The sequence below is a fragment of the Ziziphus jujuba genome, chromosome 8 (assembly GCF_031755915.1).
Source record: "Ziziphus jujuba cultivar Dongzao chromosome 8, ASM3175591v1".
In the NCBI taxonomy this organism is placed as follows: domain Eukaryota; kingdom Viridiplantae; phylum Streptophyta; class Magnoliopsida; order Rosales; family Rhamnaceae; genus Ziziphus; species Ziziphus jujuba.
In genome coordinates this window covers 18,777,611-18,795,679 of record NC_083386.1, presented here as the reverse complement: position 1 = coordinate 18,795,679, position 18,069 = coordinate 18,777,611, and the positions used below count along the sequence as shown (strand labels likewise).

Here is an 18,069-nt window from a genome sequence, read left to right as displayed (position 1 = left end):
TCATCTTTCCATTTAGACTATCAAAATTTTCCATTCGGACTATCCAAATCTTCCTTCTGGAATGCCTAAATCTTCTTTTCAAACTATTTTATATAGGTTTAATAAGGATCGTTTGTTTAACCAACTTTAGTTTCTATAACTGACCTTATAAATCCTTATAGCCATGACCTTAATTTGACGAGAATTTAATTGTTTGACTAGAATGTTTTTTCTTTAAATAGGATGGCTAGACACTTTACTCTTCACTTGGTTCCTTATGTCCCGATAGGAACTTCCTAGGTGATAAAAATACCCATACACTTGGGATTAACCAGTGATTATTCTGATCGATTAATTAGAATTTTTTAAACTTGATTGATATATATATATATATATTTTTCCCATAAGGCAACCAATATGGATTATATAGTTAATGATTTCTTTATCATAAAGTTGTAACAATGTATTTACCATATCAAAATTAATACATTATTTTTGGGATTATCATTTTGATCCCCACTATTTTTTTTTTTTTTTTTTTTGGGTGTAAAAGTGCATTTCTATTTTGAAAATTTTCATCATATTGCCTTCATGTTTTATATTTATTTCATTTTAGCCCCTTTTGATAGTCAAATTATAGTCAACTAATATATTTTAATGAAAAAGACATTTTTTATCCCTTCTTTATTCAAATATACAAAAAACAAAAAAGAAAAAAAAAATTACAGTGACCAATTTTTCAGCTATTAACTACCTAATATTTCTTACAACATTTATGTTTAAAAGAACTAAAAAATGAAATTAAAATTATTAAAAAAATATATAAAAATAGAGTAATAATTGTATTATTTGTGTTATATAATTAAATAGCAAAAAGGTTAAAACCATCATTGGTTGACTGCTAGTTTGACTATTAGAGAAGCTAAAGAGAAACAAAAAATAATGAAATATGATATTGTTAAAATAAAACATAAAAGTGAAATGTAAGAATATTCTTAAAAGAATTTAACTATTTGCTATTATTGGTGATAAACAACCGTAGAATCTATTTACCCAAAAAAAAAAAAAAAAAAAAACTGTAGAATCTATGCCAAGAGGATAAATAATGAATGAAGACATTTAACTATATGGATTAATTATTTATAATAAAAATTTAAGATCGAAAAGCCAATCCTCTTAAAATATGTAATTAAGTTGCTACATGGTATATGTGTTTCACAAGTGCTCCATCACCACCGATACTAACAAATAGTGTTTTATTTTGTTAAAAAATAAAATGAATATAAAAATAAAAATAAAGAGGGCAAAGTGGTATTTACCCTATATTATATGCATATATAAATGCATGGTAATAATTTGCGCATCAGAGTATGGATCAAATTTCCTCTACTTCCAAGAGTACAGTTCCCGCCTCTTACAAATTAATAAGACCACACATATGGAACCTACATGAATCCCCCGATTTTTTTAGAGGCTAGAGTCGCACTGCCAAAAGTAGGGTAAATTTTTTCTAGAGCATGGGTGTATTACCAATTGAAATTAAGGCCCCGTGCCAACCATTGCGACCACCCATCACGTGTGTGATAAATTAAGGGAAAAAAAGAAAAAAAAAGAAAAGGAAAATGATTAAATATTAATAATATCCATATTTAAATATACTAAGATATATATGTATTTTTTTTTTTTTTTTTGTATCAATTTGTAGTCGTTGGTGATTTTGTAATGCTCAAATTATCAAACATCTAATTGGCATAAAACCTTCACATAAGTTTGCATGCAATATCCTCCAGAGCCTCCAGCACATTGTATCAAAATTAACTCCGATGTCGCGGTCAAAGAAGAAATCAGCTTCATAGGAGTCGTAGCCAGAGACCACTCGGGCAACGTTCTAGAATTAAAAGCAGCTCAACTTCACATCGATATTCCGGAGTTGGCAGAAGCTTACGGCGTTCTGCAGGGTTTAGTCTTGGCAAAGGAGAAAGGTTGGAAGAAGATTTGGCTTGAATATGATGCGAGGAATGTAATTTTTCAGCTGGAAAATCATGACTCTACTTCAGCTCACTGGCTATCAGAAGGGGTCTTTGCAGACATCCAAAGTTTAAGAAATGATTTCCAGGAATTCCAGTTTACTTGGGTCCCTAGAGAAGAAAACTTTCTCGCTCATTTTGTTAGCCAATGGTGTCTTAAAAATAACTTTGTTGGGTCAATTCCCATTGATTCCCTTGCAGGAATGTTTCCTATTTTTTGTTGCCTAGGAGGTTGGAGTTTCAGCCACCTCCCTTTTGTAGGCTTGTTTGCCTTTGGGTGTTTTGGGTTGTTCTACAACCATTTTATTCAAGCCAGAAAAAAAAAAAAAAAAAAAAAGTTTACATGCAATATCCTTATTGAGATAGCCAAATAATAAAAATCAGTGTTTCCTCTTAGATAGTGACCCAAATTTAAATTCTCCCATTTTTAATATTAGGAAAAAGAAAGGAAAAAAAAAAAAATATATATATATATATATATAATGCAAGCTACATGAGAAATTCTTTTGCCCCATTGTTTTCATTTCTTATGCCATCAATATTAATATCACCAAATGCTTTCAGAAAATTCGATAGACATCAACGAAAATACAATACCATGGCTTAATCACTCTCAACATCTAGCATATAAAAAAAAACCATTTAAAAAACGAATAGTATTAGAGTTAATAAAATATTGATCAGCTTTATTTAGTAAATGATATGATAATGATTGAATAATATGTAATTCATTTTTGTTTTTATTTATTTATTAATTTAAAAGCTCATTTATCAATATTTATCATATATAAATATATATATATATATATTTAAAAAAAATTATATGAATATATTAACATATATCATTTGATCAATGTTTTTGTCAATATTTTAACGTATAGCATTGCTGCTAAAAAATATCCAAAACTAAACTACAACAACCCGTAAACCTCATCTTAATTAGCACAAAACCAAATTATATATCCCATAATTACCATTCACCGCTTGGTAAAAAAAAAATATCATATGGTCTCGCAAGACCGCATATTTCTATATAGTCCTTGAACAACTTTTTAACATTGAAAAAAATAAATTGATATGATTATAATAATTTAAATGATTTAATATTTTAATTATTTTATTATTATTTTTATCACGTATTAAATCTATAGCTATATATTAAAGCGGCAACGCCCAATACTGTTCCAATTTTTGGGTCCCCTTGAAAATACAGATATGCCCTTTCTTTTTTATCGAATTTAATTGTTTTATTTTATCTATAACTATATATAAAAGGCGCAATGTCAAAAAATTGCACTACTTTCAGACTCCCCAAGAAAATATCTTTACACCACTCTCCTTTATGCTTTTTTTCTTCTTTACTTTGTTTTAAAGGGAAATAGAAGGTTAGACTCGGTATTTCAATTTTAAAAATGCACTTACATTTTTGCCCAAATATTTATTTCATTTGCGAATGATAAAATTGATAATTTCAGCCAAACACAGAAAGATAAGACCAGGTTACAAAAGGAAGGCTGAACAAGGTATGGCATCTGCTAAGATTGGTCCACCTGCCACCATGATGAGTTTTCAGAATCAGACTTCTACTCGCAGTATGGTTAGAATTTCTGATTTTTGGGTATGGCAATCAGAAGGCCATACTTGCTTATTTTTGAGGATTTTTCTGTCCTCTCAATGGTTTAGTTATTTTTTTATTTTTTTTATTTTTTTTATTTTTTATTTTCCTTCTAGGTGTTTTTTCAGTTTCTGGTAATTACTCTCTATTTCTTCTTCTACACACACACACAACACACACACACACAATTGAAATTGGTTGTTTTTTCCTTCTAGGTGTTTTTTCAGTTTCTGGTAATTACTCTCTATTTCTTCTTCTACACACACACACACACACACAATTGATATTGGTTGTTGTGCTCAACCATATTTGGTCGATTTCAGGAATAGTTATAATAAAATGAGTGTAATGGGCATCGCATTACCACATATGTATAGGTATTCTTCCTTTTGATTTTTATTATTATAGTTATTATTTTTCGGAAAGTTTGTTATGACATTGATATTGCCCTGGAAAATATGATGGTTCTCAATTTGTTGATAACGTTAAGGAATACTTGTTATCTGTTGGGGAAGAGACACAAGGAATTGCAATGCTGTTATTCCGAGGTTTGTGCTTTTCTTTCTTTTTTGTTTTCTTGCTGAAAATAAAATAATATATATATGTTGGATTGATTTTGTGATCTTCATGTGCGAAGAGTATGGTGATGATAGTCGCATTCCTAACACGGTATTGAGAAGTGCAATTTTATTTATCCACTTGTTTGATAGAATGTTGCATATATATATATATATATATATATTGAGCATTTTGATTCTCTGATTATTGAAATTTACTTCTGCTCAACTGCAAAAATTCAGCACAGCAAAAGAAGACCAATATAGAAGGGATATAACAATTAACAAGTAGGTTTTAAAATGGGATTTGAGTTGGCGAAACAGGACAACTGAAAATCACTTCCAAATGCTAAACAAAAGATGATGACCATTGCTTTTTCCATTAATCATAGTCCTCAAAAATCAACCAAGAAGCATCTCTACAACTTTTCAACTAAATGTACCAAAAAGGGTATATTTGTTCTGTCAAAGTTATTGATTTTTCCCTACTTTGCATTAAATTCTTCTTGGTTGAAACCCATGATTTTCAATATTAATTTGTATAGGACTGAATTTTGATGAGAAACCATTTCTATTAGATCTGAAAAAGAGAGTTTAACTATTTTTGAAAACTTTCATATTCTTAATTTTCAGAGTGTTTTAGTTTGGTTGTTGGGAATAACAGTTTTTTTATTATTAGAAAAGTAATAATATGAACTTTGTAATCATCATGTGGACTGTCATTAGTCTTATATTGTATTGGGTTTATTACAGGGGAAAGGGCCTTGCATCTGTTGCTGCTGCCTGCTAAGTTTGCCAAGGGGCTATTCCAGAATTAAGCATAGACAGCTAGGTGAGTACTCCATTGCTTATTGTTACGGTCTAACTTTTCCAACACTTTCGTACGGCATTTAGTACCTCCTTTGCTAAGCAATCCTTGCTCACAATCACAATGCGGAAGTTAAATATAGTAGAATAGGAAGCATGAGAGTTTGAGAGAATGTAGAAAATACTTGTATTGTTCGAATATTTAGATATGTTACAAATGAGAGTTCAACCCTTTATATAGAGGGCTTGGCACGTATTACAAGAATACAATATTCTAGATATGTACACATGGCATACATTTAAATGAGGTTCTAGAGTATTCTACTATATATTTATAAAGATTATTCTAAAAGGATTCTTATCTACATTAGTCTAGGTTTCTCTTAAATCTTCTAGAATTTTCTGGGCTTCTCTTAAATCTTCATACAAAGTGTAGAATCTTCCAGCTAAACCTCAAAAATTTCATCCATTTTGCACGAAATGTGACATTATGCTCGTATTTATCTTTTTACTTGGGTGTGAAACATATTTCATAATATGTTGATATTGTTGTGAGAAGTTCATTCACCATGTCTTATTTTGTATCTTTTTTTTTTTTTATTCTTTTTCCTCGTATAATTTCTTCCTCCTCTTTTTCTGTTTTATTGTGATTTTATTTTCATTTTCTTTTCCTTCTTAGTGCTGTATATTAAGCAAGCATAAAGTTTGCTTGGTATTAATATCAACCAAAAAAAAAAAAATTCTTGGTATTTTAAAATATTCTCTTGATTTTTTTGACCCCTTCTACGAAAAAACCATGCATTTTTTAAATTAAATAAATTATTATTTTCAATATTATATGTGTTAATTAGATTTCAAAAATCTGTTACATGAAGAGGTGCTTTGATGAAGTATTTCTAAAATAAATTTGGAATTTTTGACACTACTCATGAAGTAATGCAAGTTAGTACTTTTCATTTAAAATTATGCTTGAAGGAGAGGGGTTTAGATAATGATATGCTTGAGAAGAGGGGTTTAAATAATGAAGGGAAGGATTTATAAAATAGTTTAATTAAATTTAACTTTTGAAATTAGATTTGTCAAAATGAGGCTCAAAAATAGGGAATTAGATTTTTTTTTGTTATCGTAGAAACTCTAACAATAATTGTTAGATTATTATGTTCCGTTTTTTGATGTTTGGTTATTTGAACAGAATGAGAGATGCTGATCAAGCAAAGGAACGGGACAAGCGAGGGTTGTTCATCGCATCATCAAAAATGCATATTTTTAATTCATGTCAAATATTTTTTATATGAAACAAGCAGTACAATATTGTTTTAGTTGTCTAAATATTCATTTAGAAATTATGTGAAGTTGCTAACTCATTTACCCATACTGTCACCTCGAAAAAAATCCACTCTATAGACATAAATTTTATTTGTGTTCGTACAATGAATTCTCTCATATTATTAGAAAATTTCAGGTTTAATAATTGATTTATTTGTAAAAGAAAATAGTACAGTTGAATATGGAGTTATATATTGAATGCTTAAATTAGTATGTATTTTGCTAATGTATTTTACAGCACAGGAAATAAAATAAATTTGCATTGAGAAGTCCGTTGTTGTAGCAAATTACTTCTTTTATAAAATTGGAGGATGTTATGATATTAAGAATTTTTATGAAACTGATTTTTATTCTAATATTTATTTTAAAATTTTAAAATAAGGTTATTTTTTAAATTGAAATATGTGATAAATAAATATTTAAATTTTATTTCTAAATTGAAATATGTGATAAACAAATATTTAAATTTTCAATTCAAGAAAGCTAATATTTGATTTTGAGTTTAAGAAAGCTATTTTCATTTTGTTGATAAAACAAATTAATTATTTTCTTTTAAAAAAATACTAAGTTATGGAATTGATTTTATTTATTTTTTAAAACTGATATTTTAGTTAAAAATTTATCATCTCGGATGGAAATAAAAATTTAGCTATGTAAACATAAAAAATTTTTATGAACAAATATTTTCACCACATATCTATTATTCTTTAACGCAACTTTTAAAGATTTAAATCTAATTATATCATGGTCACGTGCAGTGCACGTGACTCATGCCTAGTATTTATATAAGAATCTTCTGTGAAAATAGCTAGTTTTTGTACACCTGATTTGATGTCGACAGCTTGCATTTCAGATCCCTTTTCACCACCAATTCTTGATTTGGGGTCCTGACTTAAGCTGCCCAAAACACTTTATCCATACTTTTTGGTTTTTTTCTTTTTCTATTTGGTTAGATTATTCTGTATCATATGGACACGTATAATTCCCGTCCATATCATAGCACGATAAGAAGTCCCCTGTCATTCAATATGTTATCATTCTATATAGTGATTTCTACAAACACCAAGCGATCAATCATACCAACAAGGCAACCACTTTAAGCTTGCCAGTTCCATCCCTGAAATTCAATATGGAACACCAAGTCTCACATCGCCCTCCTCCTCGCGTTCTTGTTTTTCCACTCCCTGCACAAGGCCCTGTCAACTCCATGCTCAAGCTAGCAGAGCTTCTTGCCCTCGAAGGCCTTTATGTCACTTTCCTCAACACCCACTTCACCCACAATCGTCTTCTCCTTCACACCGACATTCAAGCTCGTTTCGAAACCTACCCCGGCTTCCTATTCAAGACCATCTCCGATGGCCTTCCAGACGATCACCCCCGCTCGGGTGACACAATAATGGAGGTTATTCACTCAATCAATAGCGAAAGCAAGTCAATTTTCAAACAGTTGCTGCTATCAAATGAATTGGGTACTTCAGAAGGTAACCCTTTAGTGAGTTGCATAATTGTGGATGGAATTTTTGGTGGTTTTACCACTGATATTGCCAATGAGCTTCACATTCCAATTATCCATTTTCGTACATTCGGAGCTTGCTGCATCTGGGTTAATATGAACATTCCTAATGTCATTGAAGCCGGAGAGCTTCCTGTTAGAGGTATCAATTTCTTCTTACATAAATCTATATTCACGTGCGTAGTTTGCAATTAATTTGATGTTTTCTAATTAAAAATAAATTTAATACTCTAAGAATTAGTTCTATTCGGTTTCAAAATATTTTGATTGAATCGGAATTGTTAAGGTAATCCGTTCTAGTTGGGAAAGAGTCGAATTATACAGTTCGATTCCAACAATACCCTTGGTTTTTTTATCCATGTTGTTCAAACTAGAAGGGAAAGAGATAAATGTTTGCTCTGCTTGTCGGAAGCCGTTTTGAAACATTTGATAAAGAATCGGAACATATGGGAGTCAAAGATTGGAGTCAGCTATTTTATTATTTTTCAACCTCTTTGGTACAATTGTTAACGAATATGCGTCACATCCAAAATTAAGTTAATCTCGATTTAGTATCATGTAGTTTGAAAGGACACTTTAGATCCTCAAGCTCCAATTATAGCATTTTGATTCAATCAGTATTTTTTACAAACAGCAGTGTGGGTTAGAAAGTATTGAAATGAAAATTTCTAGAAATAAAAAGCATAAATTGTAATATATTTAAACAATAAGGCCTAACTTCCAATAAATTAGAATAAATTATTGGTGTAGTGAAATGGAAAACAAATTAAAATTTGATGCCGAAATTAAAACATTTTAAAAGATATTAAATTTTAGATATCAAAATTTTAGTAAAAAAATTTAATTACTCTAAATTTATCTTTAAAATATTTTAAAATTAAGGGTTTAAGGTACAACATACTCTAAAATAAGAAGTACCAAATTGAAATTGAGCCCAACTTATTTGATGACATTTCTTTAACTAAATCATAATTTTCTTGTTAATGTTGTAAAACTTTTATGCAATACTGATCTTCTCTCCTATATTTTAAAGGGTTTATATATATATATATATATATATTAATATGAAGACTAATATGATTATAAAGCTTGAACTATGATATTTTTTTCATTTTAGGCTCAAACTAAAAGAATTTCCAACGTTATCTCTCAAACAATTGTTTTTGTATTATGTTAGCCTAATTATGCTATTTTCTCTAATGAGTTTGGCCAAATTAGTCATGCACTTTATAAAGATAAAATGAAGCACAAGAAAAATTTTTTGAAACAAAGTTCTGTGACAATATATGTTAATTTCATCAAATTCATCGGCGTGAAATGCTTAAAAATTGGACACAAGTAGTTGGAAAACAAGGCATCAATAGATTATGTGAGGAATTTCGTAGTTAACGGGGTATACTAAAAACGATGTACCATAGTTTGGGACCAAAAAAAAAAAAAAAAAAAACAATCATTCAAATCTAGTACCATCTTTCTATACATTGTGAGATACAGTAAAATAATTTTGATAACATTAAAACATACGAGTGTTCAAATAATTTTTTTGCATTATTTATTTGTTAACATTTCCTATTTTAATTAAATCTTAATTAATATGCATAATTAATATGTTGATGTTTCTTTAGTTATTACAAATAAAATGTTAAAATTTCAGGAGAAGAAGACATGGATAGACTAATAAAGAATGTGCCAGCCATGGAAAGCTTTCTACGGTTCCGAGACCTTCCAAGTTTCTGCCGAGCTAGTGACCTAACAGATCCAAATCTCCAAGTTTTTGTGCAACAGACACTCCATAGCCCAAGAGCCCAAGCAATCATCCTCAACACGTTTGAAGATCTAGAAGGACCAATACTCTCACGCATACGAACTCTATGTCCCAATATTTACTCCATTGGACCTCTCCACATGCAGCTTAAACGAAGACTCGCCAGCAAGGAATCCTCATTTCAATCTTCCAATAGTCTCTTTGAAGTAGACAGAAGCTGCATGACATGGCTTGATGCTCAGCCTCCAAAGACTGTAATCTACATCAGTTTTGGTAGCATTACTGTCATGAAAAGAAATCAGCTTATTGAGTTTTGGTATGGTTTGGTGAATAGCAACATAAGGTTCTTGTGGGTTGCTCGCCTGGACTTGGTTGCCGGAGATGGCAACCATGCTCAAATCCCACCCGAACTCTTGGAAAAGACAAAGGATAGAGGGTTCATAGTAGGTTGGGCACCCCAAGAAGAGGTCCTTGCCCACCCAGCTGTAGGTGGGTTTTTGACGCACAGTGGATGGAATTCAATTTTAGAGAGTATAGTTGCTGCGGTGCCTATGATATGCTGGCCTTACTTTGCTGATCAGCAGGTGAATAGTAGATTCGTGAGTGAGGTATGGAAGCTTGGGATGGACATGAAAGATGTATGTGATAGAAAAATTATAGAGAAAATGTTGAATGATCTGATGGTGGAAAGAAACGAGGAGTTTTCAAAAGCTGCAAACAAGATGGGTCGATTGGCAAGACAAAGTGTGCATAAAGGTGGATCATCCTACCATAATTTGGACCGCTTGATTGAGGATATAAGATTGACAAGCAGTGGAAGATTCGGTAGACAAGTTGATATTCAGATAAATAAATAATGATCAACTTGTTTGGCCATTTTCCGAGCATATACCCTTTTTATTGCTATCGCACTTAATATTAATTTTACAGATACTGTGGTGTTGATTATAGTATTGTGGAGATGAAAACCGGAATCCAACAAGTAGAATTGATAGGAACAATCTTTTTCTTCATTACTAAATTTGACAGGATTGTGACAAGCTAATAGGAGCATCCAACATTTATCAGCGCAACAGAATTATATATCTCAAACACAGAGAAAAGCTAAAGCAAAAAACAGAGGATTTACGAAGATATTGCCATACTAGAATGACGAAATATATGCAGCCAAACTCTCCAAATAGTTGTAAGAAGAGCCACCTTGCCTTGAGCAAGAATTTAGCTTCTCTTTCCAATACATTATTCGCTCCCTCATTTCCTGCCCTTCGTTCTCTACCATTACTCTTCTAATTTCTCTTTCTATCTCCTCTCTCTTTAGCCTCTTCTCTAAGCTTACACCAACTTTCCAAATATGGCTAACATATCTCGAATTCACCATTTGATCGCCAATACAAGGAAAACATATCATTGGAACCCCTTCACACAAGCTCTCTAATGTGGAATTCCATCCACTATGAGTCCAAAATCCTCCAATCGCAGGGTGAGCCAACACCTCCTGTTGTGGTGCCCACTTTATAATTTTTCCTCTTCCTCCTACCATTTTCAGGAACCCTTTTGGCAATGGTTCAAGCCATTCTGAGTTGCATACCAACCCTGGTCGGACAACCCACAAGAAGGGTTGCTTACTATTGGCCAGACCCCAAGCTATCTCCAAGAATTCAGTTTCCGTAATTGTTGCTAAGCTCCCAAAACTCACATAAAGTACAGTATTGGTTGCTTGCTGGTTTAGCCAGGAGATGGAGCTCAGGTCTTGTGCCAGTAGTCTACTTGAAGATGCGGTAAAGAACTTGTGCAATGGTCCTACGGGAAATATGGGGATGCCTATCTCCTGCCGGAGTTTGTTCAATGAGGTTTCTTCAAGTTGTTCAAAGGTGTTCCAAATGATTCCCGCTGAGGCATTTGTTTCTCTCTCCACACTAGACATCAATCCATAAAAGTCCTCTGGATCATGCGTTTTGATCACGGGAAGATCTTTCACTCTAAGCGGTGGAAGCTCAGGTACAGGCTCTTCTAGTAGAGATTCTAACAAGTAAAATTAGAAATAATAAGCAATCTTTCAAGCACAAAAACAGAAACAAAACAAACAGAGGAGAGTCTGCAATGCACCTCGTTTGGGAAGGTAGCCCTTTTCAAGCAGAAGCGGAATAGCAGCGAAACCAGCAAAGGAGGAGACACTGGAGGTCTTCAATACAAGCCGTGGGATATTAAGGCGATCTGCAACGCCTTGAGCAAAGTGCCAAATGGCATCAGTGATCAAGCAAGTAATGGATTCTCCATCAGAAATTTTGGAAGACAACAACTCGGATAACCAATCATGGAATGGTGTAAAGCAGTTAATGTTGAGGAGGGAAACGAGCACCACAGAATCTTGAGTGGATGCTTGGCTTCCTTTCAAACCGTCCGCAATTGCATGGAAGGTGAAGTTGGGGTGGTTTGCAGGGTTCGGAGAGTTGAACTCTGTGTGGACGATGGTGATGGAAAAGCCTTTGGAATAAAGTAGGTTTGCAAGCTGAAGCATGGGGTTCAGATGTCCTTGCAGTGGCAGTGGGAACAGTATTATTTGCTGGCCTAGTCTTTGCTGCATGTTGTGGATCTCTATTTGATTCTTCAGTGAGTTTGATTTCCCAAGCTTGTTAGCAATTTGTCCTCTATTTCTTTATATAGACAAGCGGGATCCTCCGTATCAGCAAATAAGCGTATGTCCAAAGCAGAAACAGGATATTAGATATACAATTTATTTGTTATTCATATATTTGCTCCCACTCTTTAGTAAAAAGGCTTATAGAATTCGAAATTGATCTAATTCAGTGTATATATAAATGCATGCAAGTAGCAGAGTGCATAATGGAAAATTAATGCATGCAAGTAGCAGAGTCCATATTTTTCACCTAAAATCGGTTTCATATTTATCCCTTTTTTCTTATTTCACCTCGGTTTTATCTTTAGCTTTATCCCTTTTCGTGCAAAACCCCTGAACCTATATTAGATATAATGTATAAGCTTTTCAACTTATATATATATATATATATATATATATTTTTTTTTTATCGTTTTTGTGCATTCCAACCTATATATATATATATATATATATATTATCGTTTACGGAATTGTGCATGCATACTTAATTGCAAATATATAGTATGAATGGTAGTTTATAACCCCAGAATTGATATGATATATGGAAAAGATAACTTTGCCACATGAAGGGAACACCCTTAAATCAAGATTAGTCTTGGACATGTCACATTGCATGGTTAAGATTAGGAATAGTTCATGCATAATTGTTATTTTAGAAAGTAACACCGGATAAGTGATATGATAATATTTAATTGTATTTGTTTTTTTTGTCACTTATTCCTTTTTTTATCATTTTTTGATCTATTTGCTTCACTTATTCATATTTATATTATACGAATTTGTCTTCTTTTTTTTTTTTTTTTTTGGGCTTTTGTTTCTGGTAAAATGTTGTTTGTATTTCTTTACCACTAATGCATAGCTATATTATTTGTTGTATCATTTGGTAAATAATTTGGTTTAGTTTAGGTAGTATATATTTATCTTTTTGTTCTTTGCTTTTTTTCTTTTTCTTTTTTTTTGCATTATTATTATTATTTTTTTTGATAAAGTGGTTATATAATGTGAACCACTATATATAGGGACATTATTTGTCAAAGATATCTCTCAACTGGAACTCAACATCAATCACATTTTTTTTCCCTTTTGTTTTTTTTATTTGGCTAAGAAATTTATATATTTTGAAGTCTATGTGTTTATACGTCCAAAATTCAATTATCAATTCCACTAAAAAATGAAATTTAATTATAAGACTTCTGTTTTATGTGTGTTTTTTGATAAATTGACAGCTAATGGGTGATATGGTCACCTTTTTTTTTTTTTTTTTTTTTGGGTGGTTTTTGGTGACTGTAATATGGTCGCTGTTGTAGAGGGAAGCCAATGTTTTCATGTTCAACACCACATGAATTAGATAGGAGATTGTTTGTCCAAATTCAGTTTTTAAATTTCCGTGATACCAAACCGTTAATTAAAAAGGCACGTCACAAGGGAGCCGAACTTCTAACAATCAAGTTAATTTTATCAATCTGTATATAAAACATGTTAACTTCCATTTGTCAACCAACTTGGTTTGGTCTGAAGGTTTTCCATTTTATTAACAAACAAAAAGAAGCACCCGAAACCTTAAGTCACCTAAAAAACCTTCCAAATCCAAAAGCTTCTCTCTGTAAAAATTTATTTATCTCGTTAAACTTCTTGACTGTGGTTTAGAATCCTTCTAATCGCCTAAGCTTTTCCTCTTTCGGCCTAATAAATCCTCCAAATACAAGAGACACCCAAAGCCCTACCTCTTTGGGCTTTCAAAGCCATTAAATGAAGAGAAATGGCCCATAGAAGTTACATGTCTCTCACATGTTCATTAAACCCATCCTTGACCAAAAATCAACACAAAAAAGGGCTAAAGACGAATCTGAGCATGTGCACCCCATGCTCGAGCATGCACACGTCCAATTGCTGCAGGGGAATGGTGCGTACACACCACGTTTAAGTGTGCACTGCCGTGTAGGCTAAATATATATGCCGGCTGAGGCTCAAGGTGGCCTGTGCATCTCTACTGGTGAGTGTACATGGCCCAACACCCTAATTTTGGGGGTTATTATTTTATTCTTTGATTTGACTTTCAAAAAATAGTTTCAAAATGCATAAAAATTTCAATACTTTAACAAATATTCTCCAAGTTGCATAATTTAAGTTTTGCTCAACAAAAGAGCAAAAAACACATTAAATAGCACAAAAGGTTGAGAAATTTCACAAATAATTAAGCTAGAAAATAAAGATTATTACTATTGATTTCACTAATCAGTATTCAATCCAACTACGAAGGTCCCAATGATGTTATAATTAGTGATGGTAGCAACTTAAAATTACTCATACTGGCACTGCTTCTTCATTCTCTCTTTCTAAAAATTTTATTTTATCTAATGTTCTATATGTTCCTTGTATGAAAATGAATCTTCTTTCACTTTCTGAACTTTGCTTTTCTAACAATCTTTCTCTTGACTTTAGTTCCTCTTCTTTGTAATGAAGGATCTTGTACAAAAGAACAACCAACGGAAAGCAAGAATGAAGATGGAAATCAGTGGTCGTCCCATGCAAAGTGGACTTCTTCCCCTTCTCTTCTTAGTTTTGCAAGTATTCGAGCTTCATTTTAAAAGTGTCATAACTGTTTCGGTCATCCTTTTTCTACCAATATTATCTAAGGACTCTGTGCTTTGTACTTTTTGCAAATCTAATAAAATGTATAAGTTGCCTTTTCTTTTTTTTTCTTTTTTTTTTCTTTTCTTTATTTAGAAGTCCTTCCCGTCTTTGAGTTAATTTATACCAATACAATTTAATGATGGATTTAGATATTATGTAATTTTTATTAATCATTTTACTATAAATATATGATTGTACCTTTAAAAATAAAAATCTAAAATTTCTATAATCTTTCAAAGATTAAAGCCATTGTTTCAAAAATCTATAATGTCCTTTTAGTCCAACAATGATAGTGAATTTTTAAAATTAAAAGATTATTTTTATCAACATGGAATCTCGAATTTTCTTACTCCTCATACACCTAAACATAATGCCGCCTCCAAACCAAGGCACAGCTACATCGTTGAGACTAGCCTAACCCTTTAGGGTCAAGCTTCCTTACCTCTCTCTTTTTGGTCATATGCCTTTTTAACTGTTGTCTAACTTATCAACCATTTACCTATTCCATTCCTCTTTATGGAATCTATCTTCTCCTTTTTGTTTGGAACTGCTCCTACGTATGCCAAGTTAAGAGGGTTGGATGCCTTTGGTACACATGGCTCAAACTACATGGGAAAAATAAATTAGAACCTAAGTTTGTGCCATGTGTCGTTTTAGGTTACTTGTCCAATCAAAGCGCCTTTAAATGCTTTGATCTAGCCTGCAGCAAAATCTATTTATCATGCCATGATCAATTCATTAAGAATTCTTTTCCATATACAACACTACAACTTGTACTTCCCTATTATCATTCCAACAATGTTTCTACTTGGTTTTCTTCTTTTCACGACTCAACTCACGATTCCATTCCTTTTTCTACTTCGCCTATCACTCCAATCTTGTATACAACTGGTCCTATCTCTTTCCCATTGATTTCTCCCTGTATCACGACGGAACCTTCATCTTTTCATTTCTCGGCATCATCCGATTCTTGTCCGGAATTGTGCTCTAGTTTTGCAGCTTCCATCTCCATCAACCGACCAATCTAATCCTGTAACATCTTAAATTTTCAAATTTCTATTTATTATTATCCAAGAACTTGTTATCGTCCTTGTGTTTATATTTTTAATCCTTTTAGAATTTTTTTTTTCCAAAGGAAAACTGGTGGTGAATTTGTTTTTTCAAATTTATTTTTGGGGATCTAAATTTCTACATGGGGAAAAAAGTCTTTCTTATGATTATATATATATATATATATATATATACGTGTGTGTATATAATGCCCAATTGTTTTATTTTAAGAACCAAATTTCTTTTAATTTAAAAACCATGGAATTTCCAAGTGGCATGTGTGTGTGTGTGTGTGTATTAAAGTGGTTTGGGAATTATTTATTTTATCTTGAAATGCAAAACTATAAAAAGGATACAAGTGGGATTAAATAAACAATTGAAGGGAAACTATGTCAGGACCTATTTAGGATCTTTTATTAAAATTCTAAATAAGCCCTGATTCCAAAACAAAAACCTACCGGACCGTCCTACGGCAAATCCGACAGCATTTTCGTAACTGCTAAGCATGTTCTAAAAATTTCTTGCACAGAAAACACTCCACTATCATACTATCTTATTCCTCCCACCTTATTACAAAGTTTTCCACAAAGTGCAGCATTTTAGTAATAAAATATAAGAATATAAGTGTTGAAAATAAATACATTTGGACTCATTATAAGTGTTTTATATTTTTATACCATTTTTTAACACACTAAGTTCATAAATGTAGATAGAAGGGTAATGACACAACAACAACAACAACTTACTCGACTGCTAGTATACTTATCCGAAGGGTATCACACTTGCCCAAAGGTTATAACATACTTGACCGAAGACTATCTTACTTTTCTAAGACTATCATACTCATCCAAAAACTATCACATTTGTTCGAAGGCCATCATACTTGCCTAATGGGATAAATACAACGACTGTAGTTGACACTAATAACAGTAACAAATTCAGGACTAGTAGTAGTAATAATAATAATATTAATATTGATAATAACAATAATCATAATAGTGTTCATAAATAATAATTATAGCAATAATAATAAATAATAATAATAATAACAACAACAGTTATAGCAGCAATAATAATAATAACTACTACAATAATAATTAATAACAAATAATAATAATCATAATATCAATAATAATTATTAATAATAATTACAATAACAAATAATGATAATAATCGAAAATCATAATCATAAATAGATAAAATAAAATAAAATAAAGTAAAATAAAATTTATAAATTTATAAATATATTATGAAATCTGCACACTCGTAGCAGAAATATGTCTGATACCATATACATTGCTAATACACTATCCCATGATATTAGGTTCGCAAATATACTGCTACTACTACGGTCCGGGGTGGTTGCTTATAATAGCCGTTCGACCCACTGCTCTCGTTGGCAGTAGAGTTACAAGTCTATATTATTCATGGGTTGAATCAAATCGTTGCCCCCATACAATATGGTACATATAAACATAAAATAATATATATATATATATACATATACATAAAAAAGATAATTGATACACCATACGATATACTAGTGATGTCAGACAATACTCGGCGTCCCCAACACTACCTGATAGAGGGTCAAAGAGAGAAACCTACAATCGGCCACCTTGACGTCCCATCACGTCGATTGCTAATAACTTGATGTGGATAAAACAATCATCCTTCGTGGAGGGAAGGGTGGCTAATACTCACTGAGCAAATGTACTTGCCAATTCTCTAGCCCACAATTTTCATAGAATGGACATACATATGTGCACGGTAATCCGGAATGACCAACCATCTTGCAGTCGAGGGAAAGGGGGGAGGACTGATGCTCGCTATGCAAATATACTTGCCTACTCTCTCTCTCATCCCAACTCATAAAGGACGACCATATATATAACTTGAAAGTTGATCCATAACATAATAACCAATCATCCTACGGCTAAGGAGGAGGGCGGCTGAAGCTCATTGTACGAAATACTTGTTAATCCTCATGCCCATGGCTCCCATAGGATGGTCATAATATAATAACTACTTATCCAATGGCCAAGGAGGATGGCTAATGCTCACTGTGCAAATATACTCACCATCCTTTAGGTTTATAACTCCCATAGAGTAATTATATATACTTGCGCGCTAAACAACATGTACGATACAGAACATTA

The 18,069-nt window shown here is 32.1% G+C and overlaps 2 protein-coding genes and 1 long non-coding RNA gene across 5 annotated transcripts; 2 read left to right on the top strand and 1 right to left on the bottom strand.

The window, feature by feature from the left end:
* The first annotated feature begins 3,448 nt into the window (after positions 1-3,448).
* On the top strand, positions 3,449-6,651 carry LOC107413797 (uncharacterized). 3 transcript variants are annotated; one of them, XR_001581092.4, is made up of 5 exons: positions 3,449-3,603; positions 3,945-3,998; positions 4,112-4,169; positions 4,932-5,010; positions 6,178-6,651. It is a non-coding gene; the product is annotated as an uncharacterized LOC107413797 (long non-coding RNA). The 3 variants fall into 3 exon arrangements; XR_007239715.2 differs by having other exon boundaries at positions 3,451-3,529; XR_007239713.2 differs by having other exon boundaries at positions 3,472-3,624.
* A 555-nt stretch (positions 6,652-7,206) lies between these two features.
* Positions 7,207-10,537, top strand: LOC107413806 (7-deoxyloganetic acid glucosyl transferase-like). The gene is made up of 2 exons (XM_016021849.4): positions 7,207-7,966; positions 9,479-10,537. Exons 1-2 carry the CDS (start codon positions 7,441-7,443, stop codon positions 10,444-10,446), a joined length of 1,494 nt encoding a protein of 497 aa, XP_015877335.1. The 5' UTR covers positions 7,207-7,440; the 3' UTR covers positions 10,447-10,537.
* Positions 10,538-10,577: 40 nt separating this feature from the next.
* On the bottom strand, positions 10,578-12,485 carry LOC125421479 (UDP-glycosyltransferase 76B1). Its single transcript, XM_048470640.2, has 2 exons — positions 11,696-12,485; positions 10,578-11,611 (listed from the first exon to the last, which is right to left on the bottom strand). The coding sequence occupies exons 1-2, from the start codon at positions 12,171-12,173 to the stop codon at positions 10,734-10,736; spliced, it is 1,356 nt and encodes a 451-aa protein (XP_048326597.1). The 5' UTR covers positions 12,174-12,485; the 3' UTR covers positions 10,578-10,733.
* Between the last annotated feature and the right edge of the window lie 5,584 nt (positions 12,486-18,069).

Bases quoted from the DNA above. Each gene is read 5' to 3' on its own strand.
- LOC125421479 (XM_048470640.2), bottom strand. From the start codon at position 12,173: ATGCAGCAAAGACTAGGCCAGCAAATAATACTGTTCCCACTGCCACTG. The intron at 11,612-11,695 runs GTGCATTGCAGA...TTTACTTGTTAG, and splicing joins GGGCTACCTTCCCAAACGAG to AATCTCTACTAGAAGAGCCT.
- LOC107413806 (XM_016021849.4), top strand. From the start codon at position 7,441: ATGGAACACCAAGTCTCACATCGCCCTCCTCCTCGCGTTCTTGTTTTT. The intron at 7,967-9,478 runs GTATCAATTTCT...TTAAAATTTCAG, and splicing joins CGGAGAGCTTCCTGTTAGAG to GAGAAGAAGACATGGATAGA.